This window comes from Rhincodon typus, unplaced genomic scaffold (assembly GCF_021869965.1).
Source record: "Rhincodon typus isolate 14 unplaced genomic scaffold, sRhiTyp1.1 hic_rhity00001979, whole genome shotgun sequence".
Classification (NCBI taxonomy): Eukaryota; Metazoa; Chordata; class Chondrichthyes; order Orectolobiformes; family Rhincodontidae; genus Rhincodon; species Rhincodon typus.
The window spans coordinates 870-25,000 of record NW_025967617.1 but is presented as its reverse complement, the minus strand read 5'-3'; the positions used below and the strand labels follow the sequence as shown (position 1 = coordinate 25,000).

General features: G+C 39.3%; 1 protein-coding gene across 1 annotated transcript; it reads right to left on the bottom strand.

Moving 5' to 3' along the window:
• Positions 1-6: 6 nt before the first annotated feature.
• Positions 7-22,286, bottom strand: LOC125481397 (putative inactive phosphatidylinositol 4-kinase alpha-like protein P1; the record flags this gene model as incomplete). The annotated part of the gene is made up of 7 exons (XM_048592890.1): positions 22,194-22,286; positions 11,486-11,653; positions 9,523-9,576; positions 7,940-8,060; positions 5,341-5,470; positions 365-435; positions 7-38 (listed from the first exon to the last, which is right to left on the bottom strand). Coding segments are annotated over exons 4-7 (354 nt in total), but the record flags the coding sequence as incomplete, so codon positions are not given.
• Positions 22,287-24,131: the final 1,845 nt, after the last annotated feature.

The following is a 24,131-nucleotide window of genomic DNA, read 5'->3' as shown; positions in this document are numbered from 1 at the left end:
CAAAACAATAGCTTCTGGATTACTGGGAAGGTAACAACCTGAAACCAAAAAGAAAACAGACCAATGTTTCAGTGTTCTTCTCTTCATTATCGTAAATATTTCTAAAATCATTTTGTTCAGTTTCTGTTACACACTTCTGGAACAGATACAGCTTGAACCTGGGCCTGTTGGCTCAGAGGTATGGATACCGTCGCTATGCCATTACAGCCCATTCGCTTTAACGTAAAAATAGCGGAGAACAACATGGTCTTCTAAAGTAAAGACTCTCAAATTGCAAATAATTAAAGATATGGAAACATTTACAAAATGACAACTGATACTACACTGGTATTTGAAATGTCCCAAGAAAGGTACATTCTCTTACCAGGCTGGACTTTAACCTCAGATAAGGCCTTCAGACAAGCTTTCTTCCTTTCTTCACCTTTAGGATATGGCCTGAAGGAGGAATGGAAGCATTCTGAGTAATTAAATGTTCTTTCAGTTTACTGCTTTTCTGATAAGACCTAGCCAAAGATTATTTATATGTAATTAAGACAGAGCGCACGAGAGACAGAGTGAGAGAGATACGATAGCCCTGGACTAGTAATCCCGAGGACTGGATAATTGCAATAGGGACAAATCCCACCACAGCAGCTGGTGAAATGTAATTCAATGAATTAAGATGGAATGGACAGCTAATCTTGGTTATGGTGAACACAAAACAATTATCGACAGTTGTTAAAAACTATGAACGTCATTCATGAAAGAAAATCTGCCGACCTCATGTGGAAAGACACAAGGACTATTCAGGATGGGAAATAAATGTTGGCCTTGACAATAATACCAACATCCCATGAAAGAATAAATAAAAAAGACTGCATTTATATTACAAACTTAGTTTCAGAAAACCCTTTCAGCTCTGCACTCCTGCACAGCTAAAATGCAAATTGGGTAGTAAGGCAAAAACTGAGACGAAACGAGACCATTTCTTTCAGGGACCCGTGCACCCTCACTGATAGTCAGTCTCCACATTCTAATTTTGTGCAGCGTCAGTATCGAACAGAATTAATTGTGGAATTTTAGGCAAACATTCACAATTCCTCAAAGTGTCTGATCGATAAAATTTAATTCATAAAGAAGGAACAAATATAATGACTGAAATAAAAAGAGAGTTAAAGCATTAACTTCTAATTAGAGATTCGGACATGGATGCACTTAGAAACAGCACAATAATGAAACCAAGCTAATCATAATGAAGCAACTGGGAATTACTTCATAAGTAAACAAGGTGAACAAATTACTCCACTTCAATAAAACGTGTCCCATGGAATTAAATGGCAGCTCTCGATTACCTTCATTTTTTTTTGCCTTCAGAAAGTGTTTAAAAATATTTCTTAAAAACATGCAATCTACGTTGTACATGTACGCTTGCAATTTCCTTTCATTGCGGACTTTACAGCTTTAAAATAAGCACTTAAAATATTGGTGTGTCCCCACTTCATGAAGATCAATTTCTAAACAGTATGTGAATTGTTTCAGCAACTGACAATCGCACTGAAACTCACGCAATTAAAAAGACTACTCTTCATTTCAAAGTCACAAATATTTCTAGTTTAGAGTATATTAAACATTGCTTTATTTAATACTTCATCACATTGTACTAGACTGCCTTTATTCTGTACGAGAAACATGGGAAAAATTGGTTGATGGATAAGAGGTGGTGTTGGAAACTGCTAAAGCTTGTATTTATATAGCACCACAAAATATAGTAAAATCTACCAAGCTACTTCACTTGCGCTATCAAATAAAATTGAAAGGGTTATATGTAGGAAGCTATTAGGACTGACGACTAACAACATGGTCAAAGAGACACGTTTTAAAGAACACTTTAAAAGGAAGGGAGAAGAAGCAGCAGCTTAGGGAGGGAAATTCATAGTATTTGCCCCAGGCAGTTAAAGACCATCAATGATAGGATAAAATCAGAGATGGGTAACTGACCCCGGTAATTGAAGGAGCACAGAGATCTCTGATGGCTGAAGGGCTGGAGAAAGTTACTGAAATAGGGAGAGATTAAACAATGAAGGGATTTGAAAATAAGGGTAAAAATGCATTGCTGGATGATGAGCCAAATGTAGGGCAGCAAGCTGAGAGATAAGAGAACAGGACAAGGCGTGAGTTAGAACTCATGTATTACTGCCAAAGGATCAATGAACGGGAGGGGGGGAAGCAGGAATCTTGCAGGTGGAGGTGTTCCTATGTATCTACTGCTTTTGTCCTTCTAACTGGTAGTGGTTATGGGTTTGGAAGGTGTAGTCTACGGAGCTTTGGTGATGAAGGGAGTGAATGTGTGTGGATGTGGTGTCAATCAAGTGGGTGCTTTGTCCTGGATGGCGTCAAGCTTCTTGAGTGTCGTTGGAGCTTCACTCATCTAGGCAAGTGGCTAGTATTCCACCATACTCCTCACTTGAGCCTTGTAGATTGAACAAAGAACAGTCCAGCACAGGAACAGGCCCTTTGGCCTACCACGTCTGTGCCAACCATGATGCCCTACTCCCATGTCCCTGCACATGGTCCACATCTCTCCATTCCCTGCCTGTTCATGTGTCTGCCTAAATGCCTGTTAAATGTTGCTATCGCATCTGCTTCGATCAACTCCCCTGGAATCGCCCCTTCCAGGCAACTACCACCCTCTGTAAAAAAACCTGCCTCACTCATCTCTTTTAAACTTGCCCCCTCTCACCTTAAACCTATGCCCTCTAGTACTTGACATTTTCATCCTGGGAAAAAGACTCCGACTATCCCACCCTATCCTCGCCTCTCACAAATTGATATACTTCTATCAGGTCACTCCTCTGCTTCCGAAGCTCTAATGAAAACAATCCAAGTTTGTCCAACCCCTCCTTATAACTAATCACTCAAATCCAGGCAACATCCTGGTAAACCTCTTTTTGCACTCTCTCCAAAGCCTCTACATTCTTCCTTTAGTGTGGCAACCAGAACTGCACACAAAACTCCAAATGTGGTCAAACAAAAACTTTCATGTCCTTTGCAAATTTACTAATCAGGCCACCTACATTTTTATCCAAATAATTTATATATATCATAAACAAGAGGTCCCAGTACTGATCCTTGTGGAATGCTACCAATCATAAACCTCCAGTCAGAAAAATATCCTCATCTACTTTTTGTATTCTATGACCAAGTCAATTTTGTATCACTGTGGATCCCATGTAACTTAAATGTGACCACGTGATGTTGGACAGCCTTTGGGCAGTAAGGAGGGGAGTTACTCACCACAGGATTCCTACCCTTTGGCCTGCTGTTTTTGCCACAGTATTTATATGACTCGCCCAGTTCAGTTTCTGGTCACTGGCAGCCTCCAGGTTGTTGACAGTGGAAAATTCAGTGATGGTGATATCACTGAATGACAACGGATGATGGTCAGATTCTCGCTTGTTGGAGATGGTCATTACCTTGCACTTCTGCAGTGTGAATTTTACTTGCTATTTGTCAGCCTAAGTCTGAATACTGTCTAGATCTTGTTGCATTTGAGCATGGGCTGCTTCAGTATCTCAACAGTGATGAATGGTGAACATTGTGCAATGATCAACAAACATTCCCTTATGACAGGGGGAAGGTCATTGAATTGGGTGAAGATGGTTGGGCCAAGGATGCTACCATAAGGGACTCCTGCAGAGATGTCTGACTTTTAACTATCATAGCAATCTTCCTCTTTGTCAGGTATAATTCCAACCAGCAGAGAGATTTCCCAGATTCCAACTGACTCCAGTCTTGCTAGGGCTCCTCAATGTCACACTCAGTCAAAAGCAACTTTATTATCAAGGTTGTAATGAGTCAGGAGCTAAGTAGATCTGACAGAACCCCAACTGGGCATCATTGAGCAGGTTTTTGGTGAGCAGGTGCTGCTTGATAGTACTGTTCATGACACCTTCTATCACTTTACTCATGAGGCAGTAATTGGCTGGGTTACATTTGTCCTGCTTTTTGTGTACAGGACATATCTGGGCAATTTTCCACATGGTCAGACAAATGCCACTATTGTAACTGTACTGGAACATCTTCTCTTGGGGTGCGGCAAGTTCTGGAGCACCAAGTTCTGGAGCACCCAGAATCTTCAGTGCTGTTGCTGGAATTTTGTCAGGGTTCTTCTCCAAAGAAAAAAGCACTAACTTCTCCAAATATCATCATTATTAAAGTTCTTCATCCCTAGAACTGTTCTTGTGAATCATTTCTGCATGGTCTCTAACACCTTCACATCATTCCTGAAGTGTGGTGCCCAGAACAATACTCCAACTGAAGCCGAACTTGTGTCCTACGTAAGTTCACCATAACTTCCTAGCTCTTGTGTTCTATGCCTCCATTTTTAAAGCCTTGGATACTAAATGCTACCATTAAAAAAAACTTATTTATATCATTCCTTTAATACAGGAAAATGTCTCAAGGCACATCATAAGATTATCACTAAACAACCCTTAACACTGAGCCTCATTAAGATATTAGGTGACCAAAAGCCTGATCAAAGAAGTAGGTTTTAAGGACGATCTTAAAGGAGCAGAGAGACCAAGGGGTTTAGGGAAGGAATTCCAGAGCTGGGGCCCTTGGTAGCGGCAAGCATGGTCAATAGTGGAGAAGCAGTTAAAATCAAGGGTCTAAAGAGGCAAGAATTGGAACACTGCGGATATCTCAGTTGGTCATGGTGTGTAGGAGATTGCAGAGATAAGAAGGGACCAGGCCACAGTGATGTTCAAAAATAAGGATGAAAATTCTAAAACCAAGGTGCTAAGAAAGACAGAAAGCACAGGGTTGAAAAGTTGATGGTTCCATTTTGGCAAATGCACCTGGTACCAGATAGGTTCCAATATTTGCTCGTGCCTTTACAAAAAAAACTAAATGCATGAAAAAAATATGCATCTGAATTGAATGGCTTGGTCCTTCCCAAATTCAAACAAATGTATAAAATATTCAAATAATAGATCAAGATTTTGCAAAGAGACAATGAGGGGTATCCAGGGTTGTCGTGTGTGCTTTTAAACAATGAAAGAACCTGAAAAATCAACACTGTACAAGAGTGTTTCTTTTCGATCACACTGTCATTGCAACATCATGGAGTCATAGGCACAGTGAAGTTGCATGTGCTTACCTGTCTGTTCTTCTTGCAGAAGCTAAGTGTAGCATTAAGAATTTTTTTTTAAAACTCTTGACTGATGGACAGGAAAATGAAATTTGGATAAAACAATTCCATTATCTTTGTGCAACCAAAGTGCTTTCTGTTGATTGGTAAGGGCAATACAACATTCATCATACCAATTTTCAAAATAACATGAAAGTTCACCATCTTACTTGATGATAGCAGAAACATTGGTGATTTTGTTGAAGAAGTCATACTCTCGCTGGTAGAAGTCCTTAGCTGGGCCTGATAATGAACCAGTGATTTCTTCTATCAGTTGTTCCAGTAACTCACCAATATCAGCTGCCAACAAAACAAACAAACACCCAGTTGCTTTCTCATTGAGAAATCTGCCAATTCAGCAGTCAAATGGGACTTGCTCCAGCCTGAAGCCAGATGAGATTTACCAGAGTTAGTAAGCTATATAATTTATGTAGGGCAGGATTACTTCACAAACATTAACCCATTGACACTGTTCTTTGCTTTGATTTCTCCACTTTCACAGGCCTGCTGGCATTGTAAACCCATTCAGATGTATAAAAAAAAATACAAGCTACTGTCAAACATCATTCTTCAACCTGCCCGCCAGCTGTTGGAGTGGTCTATTGTAAAACACACCTTTTTATTTTCAAATGTTTTTTTTCATTTTCCCACCCCACCTAGACATTATAATAGAGATTTTAGAATGATATCATGCAGCTAATCATGCATGGAACTGCACAGTCTACCATTCTAGTCTGCAACAAGCTTGTACAGCAACACCCTGTGCCCAATGGGTTACTCAGGTGGCCAAACACAATGTGTCTGTGCCCAATACTGAATCAAGTTGATGATCTGATCAACTGGCATTATGCCCTTGACTTTTAAGAGCTCCATATAGTCCTACAAGACAAAACGCTCATGTTTCTTAGCGTCTTTACAGAATAATGAAGTCTTTTTTAGACAACAGACAACAGAGTGCATTTGTGGTATGAATGAAAGCAAGTACACATCTAAAAGAAAGAAAAGCATCAAATTCTTCACTCTGTCCCAGATTTGCAAACCCTTATGAAAGTGTAATACAGTATAGATCACTCCAAAAAAATGAAATAGATCAAGATTTGTACCATCAGTGTGACAGGACAGAGGTTCAACCTTTGACAGTTTTGGTTGGCATAAATGTTTGGGTATTTGAAGAAACATAACAGGACCTGAAGTATGCAATTTAATTCTGTCTCTGGCTTTTACTCCAATAGCTTGCTTTACAAAGTAGCACTGGGGATTGAAACCCTTTTATGAATAACGATTAGAAGAATGTGTTACGCGACCAGCTCTAACTCTACCTGCCAGCAGGTCTGACTGACTTGGTCACTAAGGGTGACAGGGGGACCCAGGTTGCTTTAATGGGAAGGAGACACAAGACTTTCATACCTGTCAACAACGGTCAGGGCAGTTGTGCTGATGGTGCATAGACTATTAGTCTCCGAGTCCCAGGGAGATGTTAGAAATATCAGATTTTATAAACAGTTATACTTTAACATGAATAGGGGTATATGAATAGGGAGGGAATAGAGGGATACGGATCGAAAATATGGCAGGTTTGTTTTTAGATTAATTAGGGCCTGATGGTCGGCACAGGCTTGGAGGGCCGAAGGGCCTGTCCCTGTACTGTACTTTGTCATTTGTTTATTTTCATTTCATTTCATTTAACCTATTTAATTCCAACATAGAATGAAGTTGGGAATCTAGAAGATAGCTTTAGCATTTCTACCCGAATACAAGGTAGATGGAAATGGGTTTTGAGGGGACGGGAAGTACCCATTGGAAACCATTGTAGGGTTGGGTTAAATGTTTTCCTGAAATATCTGAATCAGTCACTCAATCTCATGAACAGTTCAATCTACAAGAGGCTGCCAACCATCACGTTAGATGTGGGTGACAGTACATACTCAGTTCGACCAGAGTCAATTCATGCTGATTTAAGTGGGACTCGAAGATTAGCCTTACTTTGGCTAGAGGTATAAACTCTCCCATTTGTCCCCTACTGTGTAAATCAGTTCTGGGATTAGGGGTCATCTGCCTGGACAACAGCAGGAGTGTGTGCGTGCGGTGTGTGTGCGCGTGTGTGTAGGAGGCTTTCAGTTGCTTTAGAAGTTGACAGAAAACTTTTTTGTAGCTTAGAATGAGTTGTCTATGGACAGGTTTTATTCAATGTTGCTTTTAATCTGTTTTCTACAGTTAAAAAAAGTCTGAGCGGTTGAAAAATCTTGTTGTGTGATCCTTTCAGTTAAGAAAGCTAAACAGACCCATTTAACAAATATTTCAGCATAAGTGAAAACAAAGTGTTGGAGAAATTCACCAGGTCTGGCAGGACCTCTAGAGAGGGGAACTTTACTTAATGCTTCGATTCTGAAGAAAAGTCACATTGAATTCAGAGAGTTAACTCTGTTTCTCTTTCCACAGATGCTGCCGGACTTGCCGAGTTTCTCTAGCACATTGTGTTTTTATTTTTGATCTCCGGCGTACACAGTATTTCGCTTTTGTTTAAATATTTCAGCAGTCTTTCTTTTAATATGGACTTGCCTGTAGACAAAACAGTTCAATCACAAAAGCTTGCTACCACCTTCTCAAAAGAAAAAGGTATGGGCGGTAAATCCTGGCCAGATTAATGACACTCAACCCTAAGCATAGGCAGAACTAACAAAGGAACATCAACTACACAGTGGGTTAAGGAATGGGACAATGAATAAAGGTCTATTGTCCTTCATACAATACAGCGGTCTAAATACTTACGGTCCTTATGACTGCCTTCTTCATCAGTGTATATATTGGTTTTCATGTTCCAAATAAACTGATGACCTAAAAGCTGAGATTTGGCTGCTGCGCACAAGATATACTCTCTCACATATCCCATCTAGAATATATTGTAAAATAACAGTGGGTTAATAGAGCTAACACATGAAAATTTAATAGTCTAGAGGTAATTAGTATTCATAGTTCTGCCAGCTGGCATAATAGTCCAAAAACATACTTGTTGCAGATTCAAAAGCTCCAAGGATCTCTTCTAGAAGACAAAATAGAGGATAGAAACAGGATTGACCTGGGCGTGGCTGAATGCCAGATGTCACAGAGTATTTGAAGACAAGCTAAGTGGATGTGTAAGCGTGGTACACTGTACCAGCAGATCTCATGGTAGAAGGAGCTACACACAGCAGGTGATACAGTGACTCTTTAACATGTACATGCGAGACTAAATATCAATGCTCATTAAAAAGGAAGTTGTTTGGTCCACCAGTCATTTATATGAATAGGTCTGTGATTTGAAAAAAATAGCTCCAGCTGGAATTCTGTCTTGTTCCTGGCAACCCTCCAAGAATTTTACAGGACCCCCAAAGGCCAAACATTGCAGCAAGTACAAATGAGAATGTAAGTTCCAAAGCAAGTCTTCTCAGGATTCAGGTTGCAACATGATATAGTTCAGCAGAATGAGAGGTGATCATACTAATATGTATGTGATCTTGAGGGAACTTAATAGCATGGATACCAGGAGGATAATTCCTCTTGTTAGGGAAACTGAAACTAGGAGACAGTTTAAGAAAAAGAGATCTTCTTTTAGGACAGAGACGAGGAGATTTTTTTTTCCCCACTTGCCAATTTATTAGAGTGTGGCATTCTCTTCTCCAGAAGGTAGTGAGGCAGTGTCTTTATATTTATTTAAGGCTGAGTTAAACAGATTTTGATGGACAGGGAGGGAAGGAGCTGTAAGAAGCAGACTGTAAAGTGGAGCCGAGATCAAAACCACTTCAACCACAAACTTATTAAAACGAGGAACAAGCTGGAAGGGACAAATAGCCTACTCCTGCTCCTGCTCCAAAGTCCTTTCTTCCTATTTTCAGCAGAGCCTGTCCACTGTGGCTAAGGATTCAATATTTGACTAGGTTCCTTGATACTTCCATAACATGAACATAATACGGGAGTGGTGAAAAATTTAAAAAAGAGAAAACAAATCCACCTTTCAGATTGTACCCTGTCGACAGCAATTATATTTTTCAAAAGCAAATTCAATAAATCAACTCTGTTGCATCAGAAGAAAATTTGGAGAAATGCAAAAGTCTTCGCAATAGAATGGAAAAGTCATTCTTTCCAAGGAAAATACGGCAAAGGCCTTCTGAGGAAGGGTCACCGGACCTGAAACGTTAACTCTGTTTTTCCTTCATAGATGCCACCAGACCTGCTGAACTTTACCAGCAACTTTGCTTTTGTTCCATGAATTTCTGAACTTTTAAGCTCAGTAGATAGTAAACCAAACAACAGTGTGAAGTAGCAAAGTCCTTTGTTGTCTGCCTTTAAGCAAATAAAGTGAATGCGTTCCCTACCTTATCGTATCGGAGAGCTTGAACAATTTGCGGAATGTAGAACAGAATTGCATCCTGTTTGAGGAAATAAAGAGAAGTTAGTGATTAGCAGATCAGTCAAAACACACACCCCACAAGTAGATGGTTTTCTCCAATATATTCAAATAAAAAATTTACGATCTTCCCAAAATTCTTTTCATTCCCTTTTTTTCTGCCGCACATGATTCTAGCCAACCAACAAGAAAAAAGCCAGATGTTGGGAATGTGCAGCAGGGTCTCTCAGCATCTCTGAAGAGAAATTAGGGATTCCCACTTCAGCTGGAAATGTCCCCACAGAGCAGGAACTGGAAGGAAGGTCTGAATAATGGTGATACCTGGGAGTGCAGTAAATGGACAGACAACAGGTAAAAATAAGCATCAGGTATTGTGAATTTTACTTCAAAAAGGCAGTTAGTTAATGATGTGGGAATATACTTTTTTCTAAAAATAGGGTCAGATGCAAGATTTATCTGTCATGCAGTGAAAAGATTTCAATTTCCCAGGATCTGTTTGCAGTTTTAAGTTTAAAAAAAATTAATAGACCAAAGAAGTGATTTTCACATAAGCACCTTGCAATTAGATTTTAATGTTGCATTGTGCCATTAAACAAAAAAAACAAGGAACTGTGGATGCTGGAAATCTGAAACAAAAAATTTAATATCTTCCAACAATTTCTTTAATTCATTTTTTTAAAATGCTTTATTCATTCACGGGATGAGGGTCTCTCTGGCTAGGCAGCATTTATTGCCCATCCCTAATTGCCTAGAAGGGCAGTTAAGAGTGAACCCCATTGCTGTGGGTCTGGAGTCACGTGTAGGCCAGGCCAGGTAAGGATGGTAGTTGCCTTCCCTAAAGGGCATTAGTGAACCAGATGGGTTTTTCAGACAAATCGACTATGGGTTCATGGTCATCATTAGATTCTTAATTTATTGAATTCAAATTCCACCATCTGCTCTAGCAGCATTCGAACCTGGGCCCCAGAACATTATCTGGGTCTCCGGATTAACAGACCAGCAATAATATCACTAGGCCATCACCTCCCCCATGTTGCATATGATTGCAGCCAAGCAACAAAAATTAAAAAGCAGGAAATTCTAAACAAGGACCACTGGACTCAAAATGTTGACTGTGCTTTCTTCCCACACATGGTCGCCAGAACTGCTCAGTTTCTCCAATAATTTCTGTTTGTTTGCTTTTTGTCATGTTCTTTGTGAAAGCCTCTTAAATAGAGTTCAATGTGCAGCCTCAGTGACACATCAATAAAACCGAAACGCAATGAGGAGGAATGTCCACCATTGTTCTGAGGGCTCACTTATGCAGAGAAATAAGACCCTGAGGTTAAGCATCAACATGCCCCAAAAACCATGTCACAAGGATGACAACTGTCAGCATTGTCTGCATGGAGGGGTGAGGGGGCAAGGTCGGGTGCACTGGCACTGAAGGAAGGGTCTGCAACTACTACAATCTACTTTGTAAAGGATCAGTGACAATATATACCTCTCAGAATATCAGCTGGTTCAAGAAAATCTCAGGATGGATAGCCACAATTTCAATACTTGGTGAGTGAAATGAATGTAGAAATATTTATTCATAGGTTGGAGGTAGTGCTCTAACTACTATACCAACTGGATAGAATTGAAACAATCATTTAAAATGCAGTCTATATAAAACAAACTCTGGTAGTTAAGTTGTACCCATCACACTTCAAGTTGTGCCACACTTGCTGATGAACTAATTCGCAAAAAAACAAATTACTGTACTAGAATGCCAAATGTACAAAACATTACCAACTTTTCTCCCATGATGAGCTGGAGAACACATTTATAATAAATAGAATGACCTGAAAAACAGCTACAGAACACAAGTATGGTAGTTCCTGGAAGTGTGTGTAACATTCAATACCACATTCTCTGAGCAATTAATTTATAAACTACTGGCTTCTTACCGGAGGAAACGAACGCAGCACTTTTACAGCATACTGTGCAGTCAGTGGATGTGGTGGATATAAACTTGAAAAGTAAGAGAGGGCAGTTGGTGGATCTGTAGGTGCCCAACATAAAATATGGCTCAGCTCTGGGGCATCGGCATCAATGGTATGCAAAGTGACCAGATGCTACAAAACAAGGACACCAAGACTGGCTATCAACAATTACACAAAAACTTATTTCAATGATTAACCAATTGAAAAGTAAGTTACAAGTTTAACAGATCATGTTACAGTTTTACCAACTGCATGTATACAAATTATTTCATCAAGACAGTTCAAAATATAATAGGGGAATGCAGCACAAAAAAAAACTACTACCCACTTGTTTTCAATATTATTTTGATCCTTGTGCTTATTTTCTTCTGTTGTCTTCTAGAGATGTGCATTTCCATATGCATTCTTTAGTCCTCCTACACAGGTTACCAACCTGTTTCTCACTCATCCCACTCAACCATCAATGACTACTCTTCCCTTGCATTGACAAATTCCACCATCTTATCACATTTTCACTCCTTTCACAAACCTAATAACCTTGCTTTGACTAGGCTCCCACCCACACCAACAACTTAATGTCTGTTTTTCATTCCATTGATATATTGGTATGCAAGGAGTTCATTTGAAACACAAGCTATTTTGAGATAACATGCTAGAAAAAGATCACACTGCTAACTAGAGAGTGAGAAACGGGAGAAAATGACAGGGACACTTCCTTCTGGAACGTTTTAACCTCCACTCCGGCATTCTTCTGCACTCTAAGTCATAATTTGCTGCAATGCAAGGTTTAACAGTGTCTGCTCTTAGTTGGACTTCCTTTACATGTTTTAGGTTTTCAAGCTTTTAGCTGACAAGTTACTTTCTGCGAGAGGTGATAGTGTCACAGTGAAGGGTAACTGGACATCTGGCGACCAGTGTGAATGGAATAAATAACAAATCTGCTTCAGTAATCAGGTTGAAGGTTTTTGAAATAAATATCACAAAGACATAAAGGAATGACAGTGTGTGCATTCAATATCAAATCAGATATAGAGAGATGTAAAGGGAATAAAAGAAAAAAGGATCAAGAGCAGGAACAAATTATAAAATAAAAATAAACAAACACTCAAATGTCTATATTTATAAATTTCTCCAGTAATTAAAAGCTGAAGAAGTGAGACTTCACAATCATAATACATTAATTTTTTCAGTGCCAGGGAAATTACTGGCTGTAATTAACACTTACTATGCCATTAAAAAGGTACTGAGACTGAAACAGAAAATTAGTTTTTGTTATGGTGAGTGTAGTTTGTATCTGTTCTGCAAACACAGCAACCTTAGAACAACTAATACCCATCCATGGTGAGGCAGACAGCGAAGTGCCAATTTAGCAAAACGAATGGTGGAACACTATAACATGAACAGTAATGTCTGAGTTATGTGGGTTTAATCACAAACCTGGCCTCGTCTGCTGTGCCATTTATACTTAAATAACCTTAAACACCTTCAGCTTCACAATTATTTTGGCAGCAAATTAAGTAATAGCTACCAACAGCTATTTCATTTAAGTTATTTCACCCAGTGGCTGATAGTCTTAACTTTACCATAAAACTTCATAGTACTGTAACTGACCAATTGATGCACAATCGTACACAAAGTAAAGCAACTCAAATCTAATCCCCATTTCCTGTTCTCTCCCCATACGCTTTAAACATCAGTCCAGTTTTGCCATCCAGTTGAATGGCACTTATATTAATCACCCCTTGTGGTAATATATCATGCTGTATTAAGAAATTTCTCCTAAAGCCTCTCCTAAACTTCAAATAACGATTTAAAATTGTTACTAAAGTAGGTCACACTTGATAGGGCAGTTAGTCTTTTCCTCACCATCGTTTTTGTCACACTCTAACGTTAGAAATCAACTTCTGTATATTCACTCCAACAAATTATTTCATTATTGTAAAAACTGCAATTAAATCCCCTCTTTTTCTGCTTTAAAGATTTTGTGGAAACAGTATTAGCCATATTCTAGATAATTTTGCTGACAGTTTTAGAGTTGAAGGGTAACAAGACTGTAAAAGGACCACCCCTCCAAGCATTCCAGTGGGTGTATGAATTTTCTCTTCATTACATTACATTCACATATGCTGATACAAGGGTGTGTTGGTCATGCCTATGGCATCTCTACTTTGTTTTGTTGGCCAATCTCCCTAATTGAGCAGATGTCTGGCAGAGTTTACTCAGGCAAGCAGTTGTACATTTTGCCAAAGGCAAAGGTGTCATAGCTTTATTCATCTTTTTTTGCATGATGTGATGCATGGAGGCTTATATAAAATTACACAGAACGTCAAGCACAGAAACAGGCCATTTGGCCTAACCAGCCCATGCTGGAATTTATGTTTCACTTGTCTGCTGCAGTCTTCCCTTGTTTACATTTATCAGCGCAACTCTCCATTCATTTCTTGCTCACACACTTGGCTAGTTGCTCCTTAAGTGCAAGGTCAATCACTTGAAGCACTTCCTACGGTAGTGAATACCACAATCTCATCGACCTTTGAGAAAATAATAATTTTCTGATTTCCCTACTTGATTTATTGGTGACTCTCTTACACTGAATGTCTCTGGTATGTTCTTCCCTACAAGTGGAAACATTTCCTCTACATCCACTCTATCAACACCTTCCGTAATTTTAAAGAACGCTATGATATCACACTGCAGTGTTTTTTTTTAAAAGAGAGAAGCCTGTTCATCCTTTCTTGATAATGTTTTCCTTTTTCAGCATAAGCTCCGAAAGCTTGTGATTTCAAATAAACCTGTTGGACTATAACCTGGTGTTGTGTGATTTCTGACCTTGTCCACTCCAGTCCAACACCGGCACCTCCACATCTTTGATAATGCAGCAATGCCTTTGCTATTTCTGCTCCAGTTTCTTTTCAAATGTATGAATGCAATCCGTCAAGCCCAGGGGTTTTTACCTCCTTGAGTTTCTTTAGTTTATTCAATACATCCCTTTTTCGTTTTAAGTGTACTTGTCTCATTACTCATCTGATTATCCAGTATCATAGCCACCTGTGCTACTTGCATGGTAAATAGTGCATTGAAATTATTTATCATCTATTGTTACCTGTTATATTACCCTGTCCATTTATTCAGTTTTCTCATCCCAGAGCTTTAGGGCAATTGCTTATGAAGTCTAAATCTACAGTCTCATTAATTTGTATGCATTTCAAACTGAAGATTGCAGCAGATGTTGGTGCTCTGATGTGCATTATTACAGAGTTTTTCAGAATCTCAGGATACCCCGTAGTGTTTTACAATTAATGAAGCACTGTTTTGAAGGGTAGTCACATTTGTATTTGAGAAATGCAGCAGCCAATCGGCACTCAATTTCCACAATTAATAATATAATTATGATCTGATAACCTGTTTTAGTGATGTTGCTGGGGAATAAATACTGGACAGAGCATGAAGGTCAAATTTGACTTTTAAGCAATTACAAAAGGTTAAACAATGGACAAGGTGGTTAAGTTCTTATTTACTTCATTCATGACATGAATTCCTAAATGTACAAATCAAATTAATTTAGTCTTAATGAGAGGAAATTCTGCAATTGCACCACAGAGATCATTACATCTCAGGGCGAAATAGATCTGTAGGAGTCTGTGCAAACAAACTCCTTTATTAGCAACAAAAACAGTAGTAAATGGCTTGGGAAATTCTAATGATGGTGCTCAATGATCTGCCATTAATGTGAATGACAGGACAGCGTTAATGAACATGTTGTGAAAAAAACATGAAATATTTTCCATAGCTTATTTAGAATCATTACATTATTGAATGATGAGAACACAAAAGGAGGCCATTTGACCCATCATGCCTTTGCCAGCTCTTTGCTAGAACTATTAAATGAGTCCCACTCTCCTGCTCTTTTCTCTATAGTCCTGCAATTTGTCTTCTTTATTCAGTCAATTCTCTTTTTAAAATCACTCTTTCTGGCAGAGTATTCCAGAGCACAGAAACTTGCAATGTTAAAAAAAACACTAATCTTCTTGTGCCAGCCATGTGTTTTGTTTTTACCAATTACTATAAATCATTTTCCTCTTAGTACCTGCCCTTTGTCACAGGAAACAATTTTTCCTTAATGACTATCGAAACTATTCTCTGATCACCTCAATCAAATGTACTCTTCACCTACTGCGCTTTTATGACAGCAAAACTGGCTTCTCCATTATTTCTATGTAACTGAAATTCCTCATCCATGTCCCATTCTTGTAAATCTCTTCTGTACCTGCTTCAAGCTCTTGGAACCTTTCATGAATTGGGATGCCCAAAAGTGAACACAATACGCTAGCTGAGGCTGAACCATTTCTTTTAAAGTAACATTTTAGGTTAATTTCCTTGCTTTTGTAATCAATTCCTCTATTGCTGAAACCCTGGGTTCCATTTGTATTTTCAAACAGCTTTCTCAACTCACCCTGCCACATTAAATGATTCACGTACATATACGCAGGTCTGAGCTCAAGCACACACTAATTACAGAAAAGCTTAAAAACTTTCCCTTGATTAGCCTAATACAGCCAATAGCTTGAGATGCAATGAGGCCATTTGCGTGAGACTTAACAACAAGAAGCAGAAAGAAGCTGAAAGATAAATTGGAAAGCAAAACTGAGACAACACTAAGTTTTGAAGACTGTAGGAAGGGAGGATGAAAGATGGTTTGAAACTCCAGCGTTCTGAGATCCTTAGAAAATAAGGAACTGCACAATTAATTTCTTCTCAAAACTCTTAAAAGCAAAAGAAATAATATTAAGCCTGAAATGCTAGCTGGGGATCAGTAACATAAGACCAGCAGCTGGGAAACAGCAAAGGACAATATCAATGAGACAAATGATGGCATCAAACAAGTTAGATTGATTGACAGGGTGTAAATTAGTACAGATTACCGAAAAAGCTGTTGAGGTGGCTTATAGATGGACGGTGCTTCGTCATTGAATCACCCACTAATAATACCTTGGGGGTTACTACTGACCAGAAAATGAACTGGACCTGCCATGTAAATATCGTGGCTACAAAAAGCAGGTCAGAAGTGGGGAATTCTGCAGTGACTGTCTTTAAGGCACAGATCAGGAATGTGACCAAATTCTCTCCATTTGCCTGGATGAGTGCAGATAAACATCCCGCAAGAAGCTTGACTCCATTCAGAACAAAGCAGCCCTCCTGATTGGCACCTCATCCTACAACTAGCATATTCACTCTGCACCAGCACCAAATGACCACAGTGCGCATACCATGTACAAAATGCTCTGCCGTAGCTCTCCAAGGCTCCTCCAGTGGCGTATTCCAAAGCTGCGACCTCGACTATCTAGAAGGACAAGGGCAGCATGTACAGATGTACATTGCCAACTGCAAGTTCCTCTCAAAAGTTACTTGCCATTTCTTCAAAACGCTGGAATTGTTTCCCTATCACTGGGGGTGTAACTATACCACAAGGAGGCAGTCACAACGACACATTCTCAAGAGCAATTTGGGACATACAATAAACACTGGCTTAATCAGCAAAGACCACATCTCATGAATCAATTTTGAAAAATTTAGCACATGAGCCGAGTTACTGGTCCAGTTAGCAAAAGAGGTATGTTGATCAAATTATTGTTTATACCCCTTCATCTGGAACAAGTCTCGGAATCCTTCAACACGTTAGGCAAGTGAGAAAATATATTGCAATGATGCATAAATTTAATTATTTTTCTTTTATAGGATGTGGGCACCACTGGCAATGGCAGTATTTTTTGCCCATCCCAAGTTGCCCTTGAACTGAGTCATTTGCTCGATCATTTCAGAAGGCAATCAAGAGTCAACTGCATTGCTGTAGGTCTGGGTCACACGTAGGCCAGTTCAGAAAGGACAGATTTCCTTCCTTAAAAAGGATATTTGCTGACAAAATAGGTTTTTACGATATTCGCTAATAGGATCACGGTCACCATTACTTAGTCCACTTTTGAATCCCAGACTTTATTAATTGAATTTAAATTCCACCGCTGCTATGTAGGACTGGAATCCATGGCTAAATGATTAGCAAAATGATCACTGCCACTATCTCCCACTAAATTAAATTGAAATTAAATGCGGAGGATCAAATCACTGCTCCTTAGGAAAGGTCATCAGCCAGGCTAGCAAATGACTTCTTTCAGAAAAGCACATTGGGAAGGACAGAATCAAAAACAGCCTTACACTTACTCACAGATTCATATGTGAATAATGATATTGCAATTAAAGAATACCAGCAACAGTCATGAAATGAGGGATCAACCAGAAGTCACCATCATTCCAACATCTTGAAAAGGTTCCCAGAATCAAGCAGATGTTGAAGTAGTAGGAACTGCAGATGCTGGAGAATCCGAGACAAGGTGCAGGGCTGGATGAACACAGCAGGCCCAGCAGCATCATAGGAGCAGAGAGGCTGATGTTTCGGGCCTAGACCCTTCATCAGAAAAGGGGGAGGGGAAGGGGGTTCTGAAATAAATAGGGAGAGAGTGGGAGCGGATAGAAGAGGGATAGAGGAGAAGATAGGTGGAGAGGAAACAAACAGGTCGAAGAGGCGGGGATGGAGCCAGTAAAGGTGAGTGACGGACAGGTCAAGGGGGCGGGATGAGGTTGGTCGGTAGGAGAAGGAGGTGCGGCTTGAGGTGGGAGGAGGGGATAGGTGGGAGGAAGAACAGGTTAGGGAGGTAGGGACGAGCTGGACTGGTTTTGGGATGCGGTAGGGGGAGGGGAGGGGAGATTTTGAAACTTGTGAAATCCACATTGATACCATTGGGCTGCAGGGTTCCCAAGCGGAATATGAGTTGCTGTTCCTGCAACCTTCGGGTGGCATCGTTGTGGCACTGCAGGAGGCCCAGGATGGACATGTCGTCTGAGGAATGGGAGGGGGAGTTGAAATGGTTTGCGACTGGGAGGTGCAGTTGTTTATTGCGAACCGAGCGTAGGTGTTCTGCAAAGCGGTCCCCGAGCCTCCGCTTGGTTTCCCCGATGTACAGGAAGCCAATGTTGAAGTAAACTGCATTCAAGTGGTGACAGATGAATAATGTTTCATGTTTACTTTCGAGAATATTTGATAAGTGTGCAAAAATTGTGACTACATTGCAAACTAAAATATGCAAAAGGAAAAAGGGGTTAACTTAGCAAACAAACAAAGTCAGTTAGCCTCATGCACTTCTCAATCACCTGTATTTGCCAGACTAATTTATTGTTTGCTTTCAGTATGTAGTGTCATTTTCTCCATTATAGAAAAAAGCAATTTTAAAAAAAAATCTCCCAGAATGTTAGGTGGATTGTATTCCAAGCCAGTCAGTAGAAAAAGGAACAAGTTCCCCATTCAACTTTCTAAATGCCAACGCCAGGATTAGAAAATGAAGATTATGCTTACAAGAAGTCCAGATCATATTAATTACCTTACCCTCAAATCTTCAGGAAGTGAAAGCTTGTAAATGGATTCATTGTTCTTTTCCATGAGATATTGAGGGGCAATCCTAAGTTTTCATTTCCAGAAAATTGCTTTTTGTTTTAACTTTTGTAATAAGAACACAATGGTGAACAATGGCCTTTCTGCCCATCTTATTTTACCCAGCCAGAAAGTCTATACATTCCACTATTTCGCATCCAACTACTTATAGCAGATTATAACATTGAGCTTCCATTATTCTCACTGGGGTTCGTTCCAAGCATTCATCACTCATACAGCAAAGAAGTATTTGTGAACATTTTATTAATTTGCACCTGTTTCCATTGTTCAATTGAAAATAACAGTCCAGATTTACCTTTCCTATCCCCTTAGCTAGCTCAGGTATCTCAACAAAATTACCTGTCAAACACCTCCAGTTTTGTCTTTTCACTTTATTGTCCAACTTTTCTCTACATTTAATTGCCTTCACCACATTCATGTCCCATCGACCTGTACAGAGCACACGGGTGTGCTGCAGCACTATCCAACTTGTTGGGTTCAAAATCCATTTCAGTGCAATAATGAAGGAGCACAGCACTATCGGATATGCCATCTTTTAGATGAGATGCTGACCTGACAGCTTGAGGTGTGTCTCTAGAAGTGAACATGAATATCTTCTGGCCCTATTGAAGGGCTAGAAAGTGTATCTGATGTCCTGGTTAACACTGATTTAACAACTGATCAATACTATTAAAGAAAAGAGGATCTCTGGATATTTCCCTCAGTATACAATGACTGCATTTCAAGAGAAATTCACTGGCTGTGCAGTACATGGAAACTTTTGCAGAAGTTGAAAGCCATAGCTCTGTTGACCTGTATCCAATATTGACTCATATCATTTTGCATTCCATTGAATTACAAACCCCTTGGGGAAAACTGCAAACCAAAATTATCAAACGACAACCAAATGAAGACATTACTGTTCTTATAACGTCTACTTTAAAGCAAATCATAACCAATGCAAATCAAAGGTGAATAAATGGGTAAATGTTACTTCAAATAAAAAGATAGATTATGCTTTAAGTAGTTGATACAACAAAGATACATCTCACATTACAATCCCCATCACTCCCTGCATAAATGCAGCCTAAAACGAAATCTCTTAAATCTTTCCAATTCAATCAATTCAGCCTCAAGTTGCATTCATTGACAGGCGTATTCCATCTGAGTCCCTGGATATCGTTTGCATCAACACTTCATTGTGTAGTTTTAAATAATATATTTTCAACCAACTGGCCAAATGATATGCGGTTCACAATCTGGTCTTCTGCTACAAACTCAGCTCTTTCACATGCCTGTGTTATTCACATCACCTTTTAGACTCAGTTTTTTTCAGGTCACTCTTGCATTGTCACTTCTAGAATTGTATTTTTCTTCTTACTGTCAAAACAAAAACTGAGCTCTACTTGCTGGCTTCTCCTCATGCAAACTCTCCATCCCCTTTTCTGTCTGTTTTCTCTTCGAACCTGAAACTGAAGGTTGATGGCTTTCTCTCAGTTTTTCGCATGTAGCTTTCCTGCATGTGTGTCTGGCCACATGGCTTCTGAATCAACTTCCTTCTTGTTGGTACGGTTTCCAGATCAAGGATTGCCATGTCACTTGGGTCAGTATTATTATTAACCAAGGAAATGATAAGTGATCCCTTTACAATTGATACAAACTCTTAAGAGTCCTTTACAAAACACTCTTAAAAATGATTTGAGAACCAGGCTGAATAAAGAAGATTCAGAAGATAGGTGAAAAAAATAAGAGAAGCAAGGAGGGTTTAATGAAAAGAAACTATCAGATAACAAAAAAAGGTAATCTCAAAAGTCTTCTACAAGCATTTAAATAGGCAAAGGGATAAATTAGGGACCACATTTGGAATTAACACATGGAAGTAAGGGATATGGCTGAAGTATTAGTGGAACATTTTGCATCTGTCTTTACTAAAGAAATGGATGTTACCCTAGCCATGGTGACAGAGAGAGGACAATGAGTCACTAGAAAGGTCTAAAACTGACAAGGTGGTGGTATTGGATATACTATCTGTACTTAAAGCTGGCAAGTTTCTTTCAGCCTGTGGCTGACGATGCAACATGAAGTACAACCAAAGAGACTTGAAATTGCAGAGGCACTGGCCATAATTTTTCAGTCTTACTTAGACTCGGGGATATTGTCAATGGACTGGAAAAGTCACAAATGTTACACTTTTATTCAAAACAGTGTGTAAAGATTAGCTAGCAATTACAGAACAGTCAGTTTATTTTCAGTGGTGGGGAAACTTTTAGAAAGAGTCAAAGAATAGAAATGGTGCAGACGGAAGCCCATCGTACCTGCACTAGTTTTATTACCTAACAAACAATACTTGCGTTTGACTCCAGTCAGGTCTCTTTTAACCCAAAAGCTTTTGAAATAAATTTGAAAACAACTTACACATTTTTGATTCTGTTACTGCCAATGGTTTAATGTTTTCCCTCTCATGGTGAACACCCACAATATAAACAAACTTCCATTAGTACTCCAGTGGACCTAGCAGTCACTTGTACTTCCTGCTCTTACCCATGTTAAGACTGAACCTGAATCCTTATAGATGAGCATTGCCAAATACAAAAAATTCTCAGCCATCCTCTGAAAGGAATGATCCCCAAGAATAATCCACAAAGACTATATCTCCTTGCCCTCCTCCACCATCAAAAAAGAAGTGCACTCTCAATGGACAGTGCCTGAAGATTATGTGGTGGACCATCTCAGTCACTGAAATCCAAGTTTTATAACGTGTTAGCTTCTCAGACAAATTGCAACTGCGTAAGCATTTTCAGCCAGCTGCTAAATACTTCTTAGCATTCTCACAAGGTTCAATGAAAAGATTGATGAGAGTTATCTACAAGAATTGTCAAAGATACATAAAAAGCAATTCTAACTTACAAAGTAGCCTGTTGTCTTGTCACTTGCATCTCATCATGAGTCATGATTAGAAGGTCACAAACACAGAACAAAAAATTTAAACTTTGCAGAAATATGTTGAAAAGCAACTAAAATGACACCACATCTGACCCCTGGAAATAACCATAAACACATTTTGTTGCAAAATCATGAGAAATTTATCTTATTTTCAAATTAAGCTTTTCCTATTTTCTGTAACTCATACATTTAAAGGTTGTATGCAAAGATGGTTATTTCAGGGACATTAATTTCATTTCATAGTCTTACCCGTATGGCTTCTGGGATATCGCTAACAGCTCCAGGATCCAGCCTCACCAAACGAGTTACTTCTGCTCCAATGGCTTCAGTGTTTTTAAATCTGGCAGGTGCAGAATAGTGAACCAGGTGTAAGCAATTGATAAAACTAATGTACAAATCAATTCAGTTATGGTACAGAATTCCCCATCTTTTGAAACATTATTGATGGCACTGATAGATAATATGGACGAATCGGAGTGTGGTCACATTGATGATTTATGATCTAGCTGTACGTTAACTCAGAAGTAATTTCTGATTTTTTGGTAAGTACCAACATTAGTGAAGCAGAAGAACAGATAAATGTCTCAACCTGACAATATTACATGCATTTGGTGACTCTCATAGGTGTAGTATTTGTAATGCTATTTACTTGTCGCTTTGCAAAACATGTTGGAGAAGCAAGAGTTTATTTGGCAAGAAGGAAATGAAGGTGATTAATATTAATTACATAAAACAAAAGGAGTGCTGGAGAAATTAATGGGACGGAAGGCTGTTAAATCCCCAGGGCCTGATCAGCTACATTCCAAGAGGTGGCCATAGAAATCAAATACAAAAATGTTGGCTGTCATCTTCCAAAATTCTGTGTTTTGTAACAATCCTGGCAGATTCATAATATAATATAACTCCACCACTTAAAGGAGGAGAACGGAATATACAACCTAGTTAGCATCAGTAGGGAAAGTGCTAGAGTCCATAGTAAAGGATTTATAGCAGGACACTTGGAAATACCAACAACGGATTGTCAAGTCAATGTAGATTTATTGAAGAAAAGTTGCATTTGACAAACCTACTCAAGCATTCTTTTTTGAGGACGAAACTAGTACAGATGGGGGAGAACTAGTGAATGTGGTATTTGGAGAAAAAGCTTTTGATAGATTAGGGTACAGTATCAAAACACAAGGGGTTGGTGACAACGTACTGGAGTGCAATGAGAATTGGTTAGCATTTAGGAAACAGAGTAAGAATAAGTGGGTTGTTTTCGGAGTGGAATGCGCAAATGGACCAGAGAATGAATCAATGCTTGGGCCTCAACTATTCACAATGCACATCAATGATGTAATGGAGGTAATCAAATGTAACATTTCATGCTTGCTGATGACAAAATTAGGTGGAGTTAAAAATGGTAAGTAGGAAGTGAAGAGGCTTCAGAGTGGTTTTGGCAAGTTGAGTGAGTGGGCATATGTACGGCAGATGAAGTTTAACAGGGATAAGTACAGAACTATCCACTTTGTGAGGAAAAGCAGATGGCAGAATATTATTTAAATGGTGATTGATTGAGAAACGTTGACGTACGAACAGATCTGGGGGTACTTGTACTCAAGTCACTGAAAGCAACATGCAGATGCAGCAAGCAATTAGGAATGGAAAAGGTATGTGGCTTTCATTGCAAGAGTGTTTGAGTTAAGTATGAAGGAAACCTTCAGTATGTACCAGCCCTTGGCGAGACCATGCCTGCAGTAGTGTGTGTAATTTTGGCTACCTTGCTTAATTAAAAATAAACATGCTATAGAGGGAGTGCAGCAAAAGTTCATCAGATTGATTCCTGGTATGGCAGGCTCATCATATGAAGAGAGATTGCCTTGACCGGGCCTGCATTCACTGGAGTTTAGAAGAATGGACAGATTTGATGCAGGAATGACGTTTCTGCTGGCCAGAGGTAGGGGACAGAATAAAGAGGTCAGGATCTCAGGTCTGTAGTAGGCCATTTTGAACTGAGGTGAGGTGAAACTTCTTCACTCAGAGGGCAGTGAACCTGTGGAATTTTCAACCACAGAATGCTCTGGAGGCCAAGTTACTGAAAAGGTTTAAGAAAGAAGTAGATTTCGAGAAGCTAAAGGTGCTAAGGGGTATAGGACAGCAGGTGTACGGTATTGTACGAAAGGATTTGCTGTGCTGATATTGAATAGT